Source organism: Lepisma saccharinum, chromosome 26 (assembly GCF_977018435.1).
Source record: "Lepisma saccharinum chromosome 26, izLepSacc3.1, whole genome shotgun sequence".
NCBI classification, from domain to species: domain Eukaryota; kingdom Metazoa; phylum Arthropoda; class Insecta; order Zygentoma; family Lepismatidae; genus Lepisma; species Lepisma saccharinum.
In genome coordinates, this window is record NC_139254.1 from 13,037,131 (window position 1) to 13,051,146 (window position 14,016).

The following is a 14,016-nucleotide window of genomic DNA, read 5'->3' on the forward strand; positions in this document are numbered from 1 at the left end:
TCTTTGTGCCCGTGATGGAACCAAGTGGAAAATACTGGATCAAGGCAGTTCTTCTGAGAGATTTAGTTCACAAAAGGTGTTGAAGAAAAAGGGTGGCCCTACTTCCTATGCAAACAGAAATATTGGAGGAAACGAGGCTTCATCGTGGCATTTGTTGTTTTCGGAATCTATGTTGAGGCATATTCAAAAGTGCACTACAGAAGCAGCTCACCGCCAATTGAAATCTGATTCATGGTGTGTTTCATTAGAAGAACTTGACGGGTTTATTGCGTTGGTGTACGAAAGAGAAGCCATATGTGCTTCTTCGTTAGACGTGAATGACATGTGGTCAAAACAGTGGGGACTTCCAATATTCACTGAAACGATGTCGCGCGACCGCTTCAAGGAAATTCTTTGGTTCCTGCGACTTGACCAAAAATCAACACGTTCGACTAGGCTTATCAACGATAAATTCATCCTTGCTTCTGAGCTATGATCGACTTTCGTTGAAAATGCGCAACTCTGTTTCACAGCAGGTGAAAATATCACAACTGATGAACAACTTCTGCCATGCAAATCACGTTGCAAGTTCATCCAATATATGGCGAATAAACCAGATAAATTTGGATTGAAATTCTGGCTGGCTGTGGATCTTGAGACCAAATACTTCCCTTGATTTCATGTATCTGAGGTAAGACGAAGAAAGAGACAGAAGTCTCCAGCTTGGCGAGTACGTGGTTTTGAAACTCATATATCCGTTCCTTGTCACAACGGACAATTTTTTTACATCGCAGAAACTTGCGGACACCCTGAGTGTCAAAAACACATCGATTGTTGGCACAATGCGACCAAATCATAGAGAACTTCCGCCGATTTGCAAAGATACGACTCAAGAACATTTTCGTCGATGGTGTTCGTGAACTGCGAAAAAACTCTCACTGTCTACCGATGCAAGCCGAAAAAGAATGTTGGCATCTTGAGTACCCTACACAAAAATGTTGAAATTGCGGGCGATGCAAAGAAGGTTTCACAAACTGTGAAATTTTACAATTGTACAAAGTGCGGCGTGGATGTTCTCGACCAAATGAGCCCACTGTACACAACACGAGCAGCATCAAAAAGGTGGTCTGTCTATTTATTCTATAACATTCTGGACCTCGCGGCTATAAACGTCTGGATTTTATTTCATGCATGTAATTCTTCACATATTTCACGCCGGTGCTATATTTTGAACCTCGTGAACGAACTGAGATCTATGTACTGTGTGACAAAGCAGCGTCCCGCAGTTCTTCCTTGCGGAAGGGAAACAACAACTAGTAGCAAACATTGTCAGTGCTCATCCTGCCGCAACAAAACTCAAGATTTGTGTTCCTCGTGCAACAATCCCACATGTGGGAAATGCCAAAGATGGTGCATCAAAAACGTTTATTGTAAAAAGTGTGTAGAATAAGTGGAATACGTGATGTAAGTATAGTGTTTTTTTGTTTTTTTAAAATTATGCTGTATTTTCCTTATGGCAGTGAGAATCATTTGTGTTTAAGCATCAAGCTCACCATTGGAACCTGTCTGCCAAGGACTGTATATTACAAATTTTGCTTGCAAAAAAAATGTGTAGGATAATTTCAATAAATTATGTAACTATATATTATATTACTATATAATAACTAGAACTTCCTTTACAGATATGTTGTGGAGTCACCTAGGTTCTAAGCATGATGTTTTCGCTCTAAATCGAACATACGTGTTATTTTTATAAAGCGGTCAAAATTACCGCTGCCGTCATTCTAGGTAGTTCTAAAAATCCATCGTTCTACTGTTAATAGGTATATCTACTGCTATAGGTCGTTCTTCTAAGTTACAGATGTTATACGCAAATTAACATATTTCAGAAAACACACGCTCACCTCAACAGGCATTTATTTGTAACAGCCATAAATTAGAAGAAACTATACAGCGCAAGCAATACGTTCATATTAGAACTGCTTCAGATTGTTGAAATTAAAAATTAAATAAAGCTTGATAGTTTCAGAATCAATTCCGCACGACAACAATCGAAAAATAAATATTTTAATGTACTAAAAGCAGCATTCATCACACAGATAAGCTAATAAAAAAATACAAAACAAGACACACAAAACAAAACAGCACTTCCTCAGTGAAACAAGCATTTTGTAGATAAGCTAAAAATAACAAAGCATAGTTTGAATTTCCATGCATGTCTATGTGTCAAAGCAAAATGCACAAAAGGAAAAATACACACAAATTAAACAACAAACAGAAGATTAAAAGCCTAGAATTCCATGTAAACTAGATTTTAAACTGAATACTGAATAACTAAACTAATTTGATCATCACCAAAGCATAAAAATGCACATAAAACACTACTGCTAGTGTGATATTTCATGACCAACTCACTAAAAATTAATGAAGTGCAAAATGTAACAGGTAAAAAGTCAAACTACAGCTTGCTCTAATTTAGGTCCAAGATGGCAGAATGTTTTCAAAACCAAAACTGCAATCATCTTTTGGAAATTAATTTCATCTAATCTTAGAAAACTCAACAGTAAACTTCAACTACAGTTAATACTTAACCCCCTTCCCCCCCTAAAGGAGGTACAGATTTCATTCGATATGTTTAGCCCACTCCTGCTTCTGATTGCACGGACTGTAGTCTGACTTACCAGTTTTTCACACATTATATAAGGTCTGACTATGCCGGTAAGAACATACCATTTCTGACTGTCTGTAGCAGTGACTATGCTGTATTTCATAAAATCAAGGTTCTTCTGTCTTTAATTTTTTATATATCAATAAAGTAATTTGACTGATATCAATAACTAATCCAATACAAAATGGTGAATATTTAATGAAGAACATGATTAACTCAGTCACTTCCTTAATTGTGTTCATGAAGTTTGGAACCAATGAAGAAAATTCACTCAACTGGCTCTATATGTTTGCCATCCACTGAATTGGGAGAAGAGGACTTAGTGAATGGGCACCACAGTCACCTGATCTCAACCTTCCTGACTTTGCCATATGGAGAGTTTTGAGATCTGAGGTGAATGCTGTGAGAAGCTGGGTTCTGGCTCATCTCCAGGAAAGGGTAATCACTGCAAGGACTGCTCAGAGATCTCACATTTTGAAGAGAATTCTGGGAAAAGTGTTGATAATGGTGAGCTACAGAGTTTTCTCATTGGTTCCAGACTTTATAGCCACCCTGTATATTTTGACTTTAAGAGTTTGAAGCCTGCTTTTATGCAGACTAACCAGGACTGGACATGCAGTTTATAGTGGGTAGTCATCTACAGGAAAACCACTATGTGCTTCCACTAGGTATCAAACCCAGGACCTTTAGATTAGAAGATGACGACGATACCACTACAGCATTGAGGAGGCCAGTTTTGACTTAGAAAAGAAAGTTACAGCCACATTATACAGCACAGTTGCCTTGATTTTTTTCTTTACGTCAGTGTTATGCTAACTGAGTGAACAAGTAAAACATATACTAAATACTACACAGCAATTATTTTTACATCCAAAGTAAGGCAGATTTAATCAAGCACACTTGTTAAAAATTGCAAGAAATTTATTTCAAAATAAATAAATCACATCAAAAATAATGCAGTAAGTAATATTCAAATATCGTACAGAAATGAATGATATACTGCACTAGAAATAGGAAACGGTCAAGGCACTGGGAAAAAAAAGGTACTATATTTTAAGAACTGTGTGGCAATGTTAAGTCATTAATACAATATGCTCAATATATTGAGAATATACATAGTGTTTATTGTCCAACACAAATATGCATCATGAAAATTAATGTGGTTTGCTATTAGTGCTAGCTACTATTTCTACTGAAGCTATACCTCCACCACAATACATTGCACCAAAATTATTTTGATGCTTGCGCTGTGTATATAAGTACTGTGTTTTACTATGTTTAGAAGTCCAAAAGATTAATTTTCAAGAATTAAAAAATTACACCACAATGAGGGTTAAAATTGTACCTGCTGTCTGAGTCAATTTTAAGATATTAATTCACACAAACTTCTTGCAAGATGCCACTCCAACACACCAAAGTTAGTTTTAGCATTACTATAGTTTGTCATCCATTGTGACTGTTGTTGGTTTCATGCTCAGATTTATATAACCACATTGCTTGAATTTACTTAGTCTATTGTATGTGTCACCCCAGTCAATTTTTACATGGATCACATTGTAATCAAGAATTGAATAATCTTATGATCTATGTAAAGAATATGGATAGAATGTTCTACTAAAATTTTGATGGACACTTTTAAAACTAAATTCAATAGAACTCGAAAAATTATTTGGAAAAGGTATGTTATTTGCAAAATTATATAATCATATGTAAAAGATTGTAAACTGTAATATTGCATGATTAATTTGGATCAATCATACACACATGTAAACACCAGTTAGGTTGTCTTGGTATTGTGTAAACAAACTTTTAGCATAAAAAGGACCAAATTTGTCAATTCTCTGTTGCCGTAAAGCTGATATCCCAGGTCAAGTGGTCAGGAAGTTCTTAGCTGTTACCTTTGGCTATATTTGTTGCAAACAGAGTGGACAGCACTTTGCAAACTGGTTGTCTTCGGACAAAGCTGTTGTGGAGTGATCTTGATGGAGGGAGATATGATATGGGTGAAATTTGTGTGTGTGCAGAATGCGCAATACACTTCGCTGACTCATCCCAGCATCCCTGGCAATTTAACGGGAGCTAATGTGCGGATTCACAGCAACAGCGGCGAAAACATTTGTTGCACCTGCCTCACCTGTAGTTGGCTTGTTCTGCACACGTGCTCGTGGTGTTACACTTCCGGTGTCTCTTAATTTAATAAATAACTTACCAAACAGACGTCGAGATGGCTGTCGTCTGTCTGGATATCTCTCTGCGTACGCACGGTAGGCTTCTGAGGCATTCTTTCGGCATTCCCCATAAATCAGGATCATGTCCGCTTTTTCTATGTTTGTGAACACCATAATCTTCGCTCTTACCACTACGACTGCTTGCTATGGAATAACACGATCTCGTGGACCTGCTATCAAAACTTGCTCTGCGTAAAGGCAGTTCTGTCAGGCACCTGAGAAGTCTTACATGCCGTGGTACTGACGGTCAAGTGGGCCACTTGTTAGTTTGTTTACATATTTTTACATGGCCATATCTTCGTTCCTATGTGCAGTAGATCCATGAGACCAACGGCGTTGTGTTTCTCTGCGTGTGCTCTTTTATATTATGCATGTTATTGTATATCGTTCCATTTAAAAAAATATGACTTTGCTCCAGATGCCCCATTTGTCGATATTTTTCGACCCACCCCATACCTCCGATTTACGAGCCCCATTTGATATTATTGTTTCCCGCAAACCTCACATCGCTACTGTTTCTGGTTTCCTCGCTATTTCAGGTGGTACTTTTAGGTGCCTCACGCGGTATATACCTAGGTATATTGACCATGTAACACAAAAGGAGGAACCCTTAAATCTAAAAATGATTCTTTTCTTTTTTATCTCTTTCAAACCAGGGATGCAGGTGCATACATCTTGATATCACTGAGCCACATGCATGCATGTCTGTGATGAAAAAGGGGTTAATCAATCATACATGGAATGTCTAGTTAATTTTCCTATCTAGAATTTATCAGTTTGAATGAGGTACTAATTACATATGTTTCATTAGTTTATATATAAGCTATCTCCTGTGCATTGCATGATGCCATGAAGGCACATACAGTCGATATCAAGAATATGTGGGGCCCTACTTGCACATGACCCATGTGCCTTCATTATGTATACTTACTAATTTTAATATGTGCTTACATACTGCATATTTTCACTTTATTGCCCATTTCAAAATAATTTCTATATTTAACAGATAATTTGTTATTGGTATTTAGAAGAATTTTCAGCTTCACCTATGCTTTCTTCTGGTTCACATTAGGCTAGGAAGTTTGGAAGTATAGTGTTACATTTTCATCTCTCCTTAAAAGTTTAAATCCAAAAACAGGCCCAAGGAAGAATATGAAATTCTAGATACATCATTGAATAATGTGTAAGTACACAATTTGTTGGTTATTTGACTGTAATGTAATGAAGATTTAAAGTATTTTCAATAGAATCTAAGCAAAGAAAGAAAGAAAAAGTTTATGTCTCTTTATTCTCCGTTTTAAAATGCTAAGTTATTCTTTATAAGTTTCATATTACTGAGAAAGAGTACTTAAAAATATGCAACATGTATATTATATTTATTTAATATTCCGTTAACTGCTAGCAAAGGTGCAAAAACATGATAAAACATCATACAATAGCTACAGTTACATTGCAAGCATTAGCACTTACATGCACTTCACACAGTACATAATGAAGATAATATTGGTCAGATAATAGGTAAAAGAAAACTCATTCCATCTATTATATGACAAAAAAGTTCTGTCTTGTGTGATTGGATGGCTACATTATTGAAATTTCTTGTTAGGATGAGGTAAACTAATTGGTACCTCATCAGTATTGGCTGATATAGGCATATTGGTGTATTGGTAAAATTTATGATAATTCTACCGAAGTGATATATCTATAAATAATCTATAATTCTGTGCAAACATCTGCCATTTTGTTAATAATCTCACGAGTATTAATGCATAATTCTTATGTGCTGGTTTCATACAGTAAATGTCTAAATTTTTAAGTTTTTGTTTCAAAGCAAAACTCACTGCAGCCGCATTGTTACACAGATTAATTAAGGTGAACAAACTAGGGAAGGCCAAATATGGATATCAGATATTCTGAGATATACAGATTATATGGATAGCCAAATTGTCAGGATATCTGATATTCAGATTATCCATATATTCAAATTATCTGGATTTTGGATAATCCAAATATCTAAATGTGTGCATTATTCAGCGAGTTTTACCATTTATTCATTTTATGGGCTGTCCACATATTTTTTTTATTCGTTACTTTCATATTTCACTGTACAAATGTTCTAGAAATTCTTCATCAAATCTGTTCTATCCATATATCTGACTAATCTGGATATTCGAATTATCTGGATATTTGGATAGCCAGATTATCCATTGCATTCGAAACAGATATCAGATAATTTGAAATCCAGATATCTATTATCCAGAGTTTGTGGCTATCCCTAGAACAAACTACTCAGGGATCTTCATGAAACATTTTAAATTTTATATTGAATGGGTAGAATATCTCCGATTGGTACTAGGGTAAATCAAAAATTAAGTTACACCCTCCCTGTATAAAACAAACAAAACACAATAGAAATAAAATAATTATTGTACAAAAATGTATGAACATTTAACTTTTATTGACATAGTCACCAAAGTATTCCAAGCACTTTTTGAATCGTGTGACCAGTTTGTTTATTTCTTGTGTGTAAAAATTCCGTCCAATTTCAACTGAGTTGACTTTTGTGCTCATCGGTTAACAATCGTGGCACCCAGTGAGAGCACACTTTACAATTCACTCAACTGGTGATGAATCAGCATAGACACACTATCGTAGGATATGTTCAGTTCACTTGCAATCTCTCTTAATTTTCACGTGGCGGTTGCAAGGATGATTGCATTAACACGCTCCTTTTGTCGATAGTGTTCACAGTTGCAGGCTGCCCAACACAGTGTTCGTCTTTCAAGTTTGTTCTTTCCTCTTCGAACATCTGGCACCATTTCCTGATCTTGGGGTGTGACATTGCATTCTCACCATACACCTCGACAATTTGGCGATGGATTTCACTCTGATTATGCCTTTGTGTCCACAAAAGTCAGACAACAGAGTGCACCTTGGCAGACATGGTAAATGACCGGCACTTGTAAATGTGCCGGCAGAGAGAGGTGTCTTGTGCAGTTAGGATGAGCCTAACTGCAGAGCACCAGAGCAAAAGCACGTTAATAATCAAGAGTGATGTCTTGTGCAGCTTGGCCGACCACGGTGAGCCTTGCTGTAGAGCACTGGAACTCAATACGATGTGCCATACTCATACGGTGACTACTCTCATATTAAAGCAGCTGCAGCATGGCTGCTTTGGGTATGGGGAGAATACATTCTGGACAGTGTTGCCACCAAACGTGATTATTTTATCTGTTTTAGTACAGGAACACGGCTTGGTTGTAACTTACTTTTTGGAACACTGCTCAGGTGTAACTTACTCTTTGATTCGCCCACGTAAATTTCATATCAGTACGTGTTGATATCAGCAAAACTTTCCCAGTCTATCTTCAGTTTTTAAGTCCACTTTATGCACAGAAAGGCAAATCAGGACTACAATTTAAAGGGGGATCTGAACCACTATATGTCTCCACTGGGTATTGAACCCGGGACTCCTTGATAGCAATGCAATGACGTTACCACTATGCCATTGGGGAGACAGTAGTCTATTCTTCTAAATATTCAAAATGAATTCACTTTTAAAATATCTTACATGAAAAGTTTGTGCAAATTTGAGACCAAACCAGGAATCAAACCTAGTTGTTAAGACATTCATGAGTTACCAAGCTAACTTCCAAAATTTTAGCTACCTATCTCTGCACATGCTGTATCTTTTACTTACCGTATTTACGTATGTATAGTGAGCGTGCGTGTAAAATGCGCACCTGGTTCTTGATGGGTAAAAGTGACAAAAAATTATATCTTGTATATAATGCGCAGTACAATCCAGTTTCAAAAAATGGCTTTCTTAGTTGTAGGTCGTAAAGCTGATGCCATATGCTAATCAAGAGTGAATGACATCATACCTATTCAATGAGTCATCAGTTACTATGTGGACCAAGAGCAAAATATCGTCTTGTGTAAACAATAAGTCTCCAACCCATGCCACCTCCCCCCTTTCCCTATATTGTGTTTAGCATCCCAAAGCTTTCACTCTTTAACCACATTATTTATTCTTTAATAGATCAGAATTACGTTATGGATTTGCAGTGCTCAGGAAGTTATTTTCTATTATTTCTCACCCAACAAATACTGCTGATATGCATCCCATGTAACAGAAGGTGCATGCTCGAATTCCGCCAGAGTTGCACTGCTTTTCTTGGTGTTGCAGAACATTACATTACAAAATAAAAAGCCATGTGAAATGGCCTTCAAACTTTTATACGTGGTTTTGCTCATTCCTTCTTTTTCTAAAATAACTTTAAAATATATACTTTTTCTTTCCGTCACTAATGTAATATTTATACGAGGCACATTCAGGACCCTCCAAATAGCAGTTAGCAGCACAAGATTTCTTCCATTAAGGAATTTACACACTCCATGCATGTCATATTATTTGGTCAGTAATACATTTTAATTTTTATTATCTTTTTCCTTATGTTTTCTTTCATCCAAAATACCATAAAAATCAGAACATTCCTTCATTTTTTGATGAACTTATTTCAACCGCATAACGCATGTCGTTATCTTATATGGAATACTGTTTCCATATTCAGAAACTGCAGGATTCAAGCTTTACAACGATATATAACATGATACGGTTCTGTAAACATGAAAAATCAATGCAAGTGTCCCAAAATCATGGAACAGCCCTGTACGGTTTCATGTTGGCTATCTGAATTATTCCGTGCATAAGCCGCACCACAGTTTTTGGGAACAAAAATTTTGGGAAAAAGTGCGCATTATACATGAGTAAATACGGTATTCGCTGATAATCTGCCATGTTAGTGCAACTTGCATTATTAAGTTAGTGCTAGCACCAATGCTACGTTAATACTAAGCATCAAGGAAACGTGTTAGGAGACAAACCAGCCAAGAAGAAGAAAAAGCAAACCCGAAGAAAATTACAAACATACGCAGCATGTTAACTAACCTGGCCCTTCTGGTATGAACCACCCAGAGGTGGATTCAAAACAGTGTTGCCACCAGATCTGGATGGAACGGGAAGTGAAAGAGGTCGTAAAGTGGAACTGTTGAAGGACTGGTGGTGCTGCAAGGGGTGGTGGTGTTGGTGGCGGTAGTGATCGTGCTGGTGGTTCATCGGTATGGGAATGGGGAGGGTTTGTACAGAGTTTAACATATTAGTAGTCCGGTTGTGGAAACTAATACAGAGCTGAAAAGAAAAAAATTACTTGAGCAAAAAAAGAAAAGAAAAAAACTGCTACTTGCTTCAGAAAGAAAAATAAAACATGCAAAAATTAACAAAGTTCTTTGCGAAAAAACTTATGATTTCCATTTATAAGTACCATGCATTGCAAAAATACACTAATAAACACCAATAAATTGTTTCTGTTTCTTCATAACACAAGCTATCCATGCAAATACATTAGAAAAAAATACTAATTATAATGTGTCAAAATAGCTACATGTATAGGTTTGTGATTCTAGGAAATAATTATAATTATTGTGGAATAATGTAACACAACAAAAAGTGCGGCAGGTAGGATAAGGCTATGAAAACCATGTATGTGCTTAAGAGGCATAAATTTACAGTAATTCTCTCCCAATATGGAACACTCTTGAATTGACTATGATCCTTAACAGTACTCCCTCATTATTTCCTGAATCATAGATTTAACTTTTGCAACCTCCGTGATTTAATTTTCAATCTCAGCATCAAAGTTTCCGAGTACAAGTACAAGTACTGGCCTTGGTATGGGCATTCTTTGCGAGCGTCCCTTCATCACTCATCCTCATCAGGATGAGCCAAAAGTGGAAGGAGAGTGATATAAAATATAATAGATAAACTTTCAATTTTCTAAATCAGGGAGCAATTTTTGTGCAAATGAATTTCCCATCTTCAAGAAACAATATACACTGCTGGACAAAATAAACCGGACACTTGCATTTTTTGATAACGCAATGGGTCGATAAAAGCTCTGATTCGAAGGCTAACTAAATGTTGCAGAAACTGAATTAAGTGCGAATGCATAAACAAAGTCCAAGCCTATGAATGGTGCATATGGTACTACATGATCTGCCAAACATTCTGTAATATACCTGCGAGCTGTCATTGCAATTCAGATGTCAAATATTAAGGTGTCCAGTTTTCTTTGTCCAGCAGTATATTTTCACAAAAAGGAAAAATTAATATGCCTTACACATGAAACATATTGCAAGGTAGTTAAAAATTGTGTCTGAACCAGGTATCGAATCTGTACCTTTGACATTCCAAGTCATGATATACAGTCATGAACACTTCTGGGTAGTAATGATAATATTAACTTTGAATAGAATCATTACAAACGAGAAGTGCCCGTGAATGTACCACTGAGTTACCAAGGCAACCTCAATGTCCACATATTAGTGCAAGCGTTCTACTGCAACTAATTCATATAGCAACAACGGGATTGAATGTTGAGCATTTCATGGAAATCAGTAAAAGACCTTTTCATAGTTAATTTAACCATTCTGGCCACAGCTTATACATTAACCTTTTGATCTTTCCCTATTTCATCTGACAATTATGTATGATGTATTAAGGCAGCTTATGCAAATGCCATTTTTTGTGCTTCCTCTATATTCCAAAACCCATCAGTGATATTCAAACAGAAATATGTTTTCATTCACTCCAATAAACAGCTGCAAAGTTTATTTCAAAGCCCTTTACAAGAGTTTGACAATGTCTCATTCAAGTCCACTCAGATAGATTAATTGGAACTGTACCTACAGTTTAAAGAACTCTAACCTCTGGGAATCGAACCCAGGACCAAATGATTACACCTTTTCAGGTGTGTCACCTGATTGATAGCACAAACACGTCTTGGCATAAAATGTTCCAGCATAGACCAACGAAATTAATGCTCAAAAAACAATGAGAATAAATGTTTGCTCTTTGCTTTGGTATGATTCATGAATCTTTACTTCCAAGTATATAGAGAATTCTAATTGTTCATGTCTTACAGCACAGCCAATCAACATAGGTTACTATTAATACTACCACAGCTGGAAAACAAAAAGTATTTCTTTACAATATAAACCTATGCATTAGTAGATTTAAATGTTAGTATTAAATATCATTGTACAATATCATACCTCTGACTTCTCGACGATTGGAGAGTAAAGCGGTGGTGGTGGAACTGGTTCCTTTTTCCTCTTCAGTGATGCATGCTGAGTTTCAATAGGCAAGGAATTTGGCACAGGAATCCCCCTACCCATCTGGCTGCTGGCAATATTTGAGTTGCAGTACAAGCCTGTATCTCCATCGACAAAGTCCTGGTCATTACGGGTTTCTGAAAAATAAACAATGTTCTTTAATGTGCGTCCATTAAGCCTGAACTATTTCAGTTTTGGTATCGCTGAGAATTGAGGTGACTCATGCTTTGTACAAGACATTATCTGATCAAACGTATCTGGGTATTTCTTAGTTATGGATTAAGTATCATGCTCCCGGTCTGTCTGTTTTTCATGGTTCAGAACTGGGCAGCAGAGAATCGTAATATTTTCGAAAGTCCAATATTTGCCTTACTCTGCTTTAGCATGTTGTTTGTATTTTTCTTACTTTTACATCTCCTTTCTGCCTCTTTAGGAAGTGACGAAGATAAATATAATGATTACTATCAGATTAAAAATTATGGATACTCAAGTTTGGACTCCAATTAAAATTTAACCAATAGACCTACCTACATAAAGGCAAATTACATCAAAATCTATTAACGTGAAATTTTGTATTTCCACGTTGCACAATTTAATGGATGTTTCCGATTAATTTCGAAGACACTCTGTCTTCATTTACACATGCCAGCACCACCAAACGGGAGAAAATGCAACTACCGCCACCCGGGAACAAACAAAGCAGTGATACTGTACCCTTTGTAAATGAAGACAGTGTCTCTTTGAAATTAATCAGAAACATCCATTAAATTGTGCAACGCGGAAATACAAAATTTCACTTGAGTTATTCTAAACCACGTTTACCACACTCATCATAAAATCAAAATTTACGTTATTCAATTCTGCGTTAATATATGATAACCATGTTTTTCTCGAGAATGCCTTCTATCTTTTTTCATTGTGAGAACAAACAGGTGCAGTTTTGAACATGAACACCCTCTTCGAAATTCTAAAAATAAAAAAATGGGTCAAAAATCATGATGAAATTTTAATATGGTGCAGGCAGAAAGGTTTTAAACACTATTCTTAATTTTCAGATTTTTAAAATTGGTCAAAATAAATGTTCTTATTGATATTGTGAAACATTTCTTTTTAAGTATTGGGTGCTCCTATAAATACAATCTTTGTCTTGTTTTGAAGCTCTTTGCATCTGTTTTTAAAATCCAATTATCATTGTCATTTCACTGCAGGCTGCCACTGCAAGTCAGCATGTGTAGTGTTACCACATTCAACACACATCTTTACTCCATTGAATAAAAATCTGTATAAAATTGGTTTAGCAATGTGAATTGACAATGATAATGAATTTTAAAAACAGATGCAACAAGCTTTGAAACAAGACCAAGGTTGTATATGTACGACTACCCAATACTAAGAAAAAGTTGTTTCACAAAATTGATAAGAATAGTATTTTGGTCAGTTAAAAAAATCTGAAAATTAAGAATTGTGTATAACACCCTTCTACCTGCACCCTATTAAAATGTCATCACAATCGGAGCACCCATTCTCTATTTAGAGAATTTTAAAGGAAGCGATCGTTTGCAAAACTTAAAAAGAGTAGCATAGATTAATGCTGAATTGAATAAGCTAAAATTTGATGTAACTCATTTCTACGTAGATCTACTAGTTAATTTTTAATTGGAGTCCAAACTAGAGCATCAATAATTTTTAATCAGATAGTAGATGAAACTGAGGAAGCAACACTATCGAAGAGACTTAACTGATTCACGGATTTGGTTTATCTTACTTCCCTTTTCAGCCATTTTTGGCTAATTACAAAAATAATGACATTGATTACGTCCCTTCATCAAGAACATCCATGTCCATGCATGCAAGTGTTGGAATACTTTTGATCAGATGATGTTATTTGTTACACAAGAAATTTGAGCACAAACATGCATTATCTGTAAGCAATGCTCCTCTGCAAAAATATGGCACAAGGAGAAAGCA

General features: G+C 36.0%; 1 protein-coding gene across 8 annotated transcripts in view; it reads right to left on the reverse strand.

The window, feature by feature from the left end:
- Positions 1 to 14,016, reverse strand: part of RhoGAP93B (MyTH4 and RhoGAP_KIAA1688 domain-containing protein RhoGAP93B) — a 246,824-nt gene that overhangs the window by 21,957 nt on the left and 210,851 nt on the right. For 7 of the 8 annotated variants that reach the window (XM_083112483.1, XM_083112485.1, XM_083112484.1 and 4 more), the window contains 2 exons: positions 11,989 to 12,185; positions 9,827 to 10,066 (listed from right to left, as the gene is read on the reverse strand). In XM_083112483.1, the coding sequence (XP_082968609.1) occupies positions 9,827 to 10,066; positions 11,989 to 12,185 (437 nt within the window). The remainder of the gene's footprint in view (positions 1 to 9,826; positions 10,067 to 11,988; positions 12,186 to 14,016) is intronic. The other variant, XM_083112488.1, reaches the window with a different exon arrangement.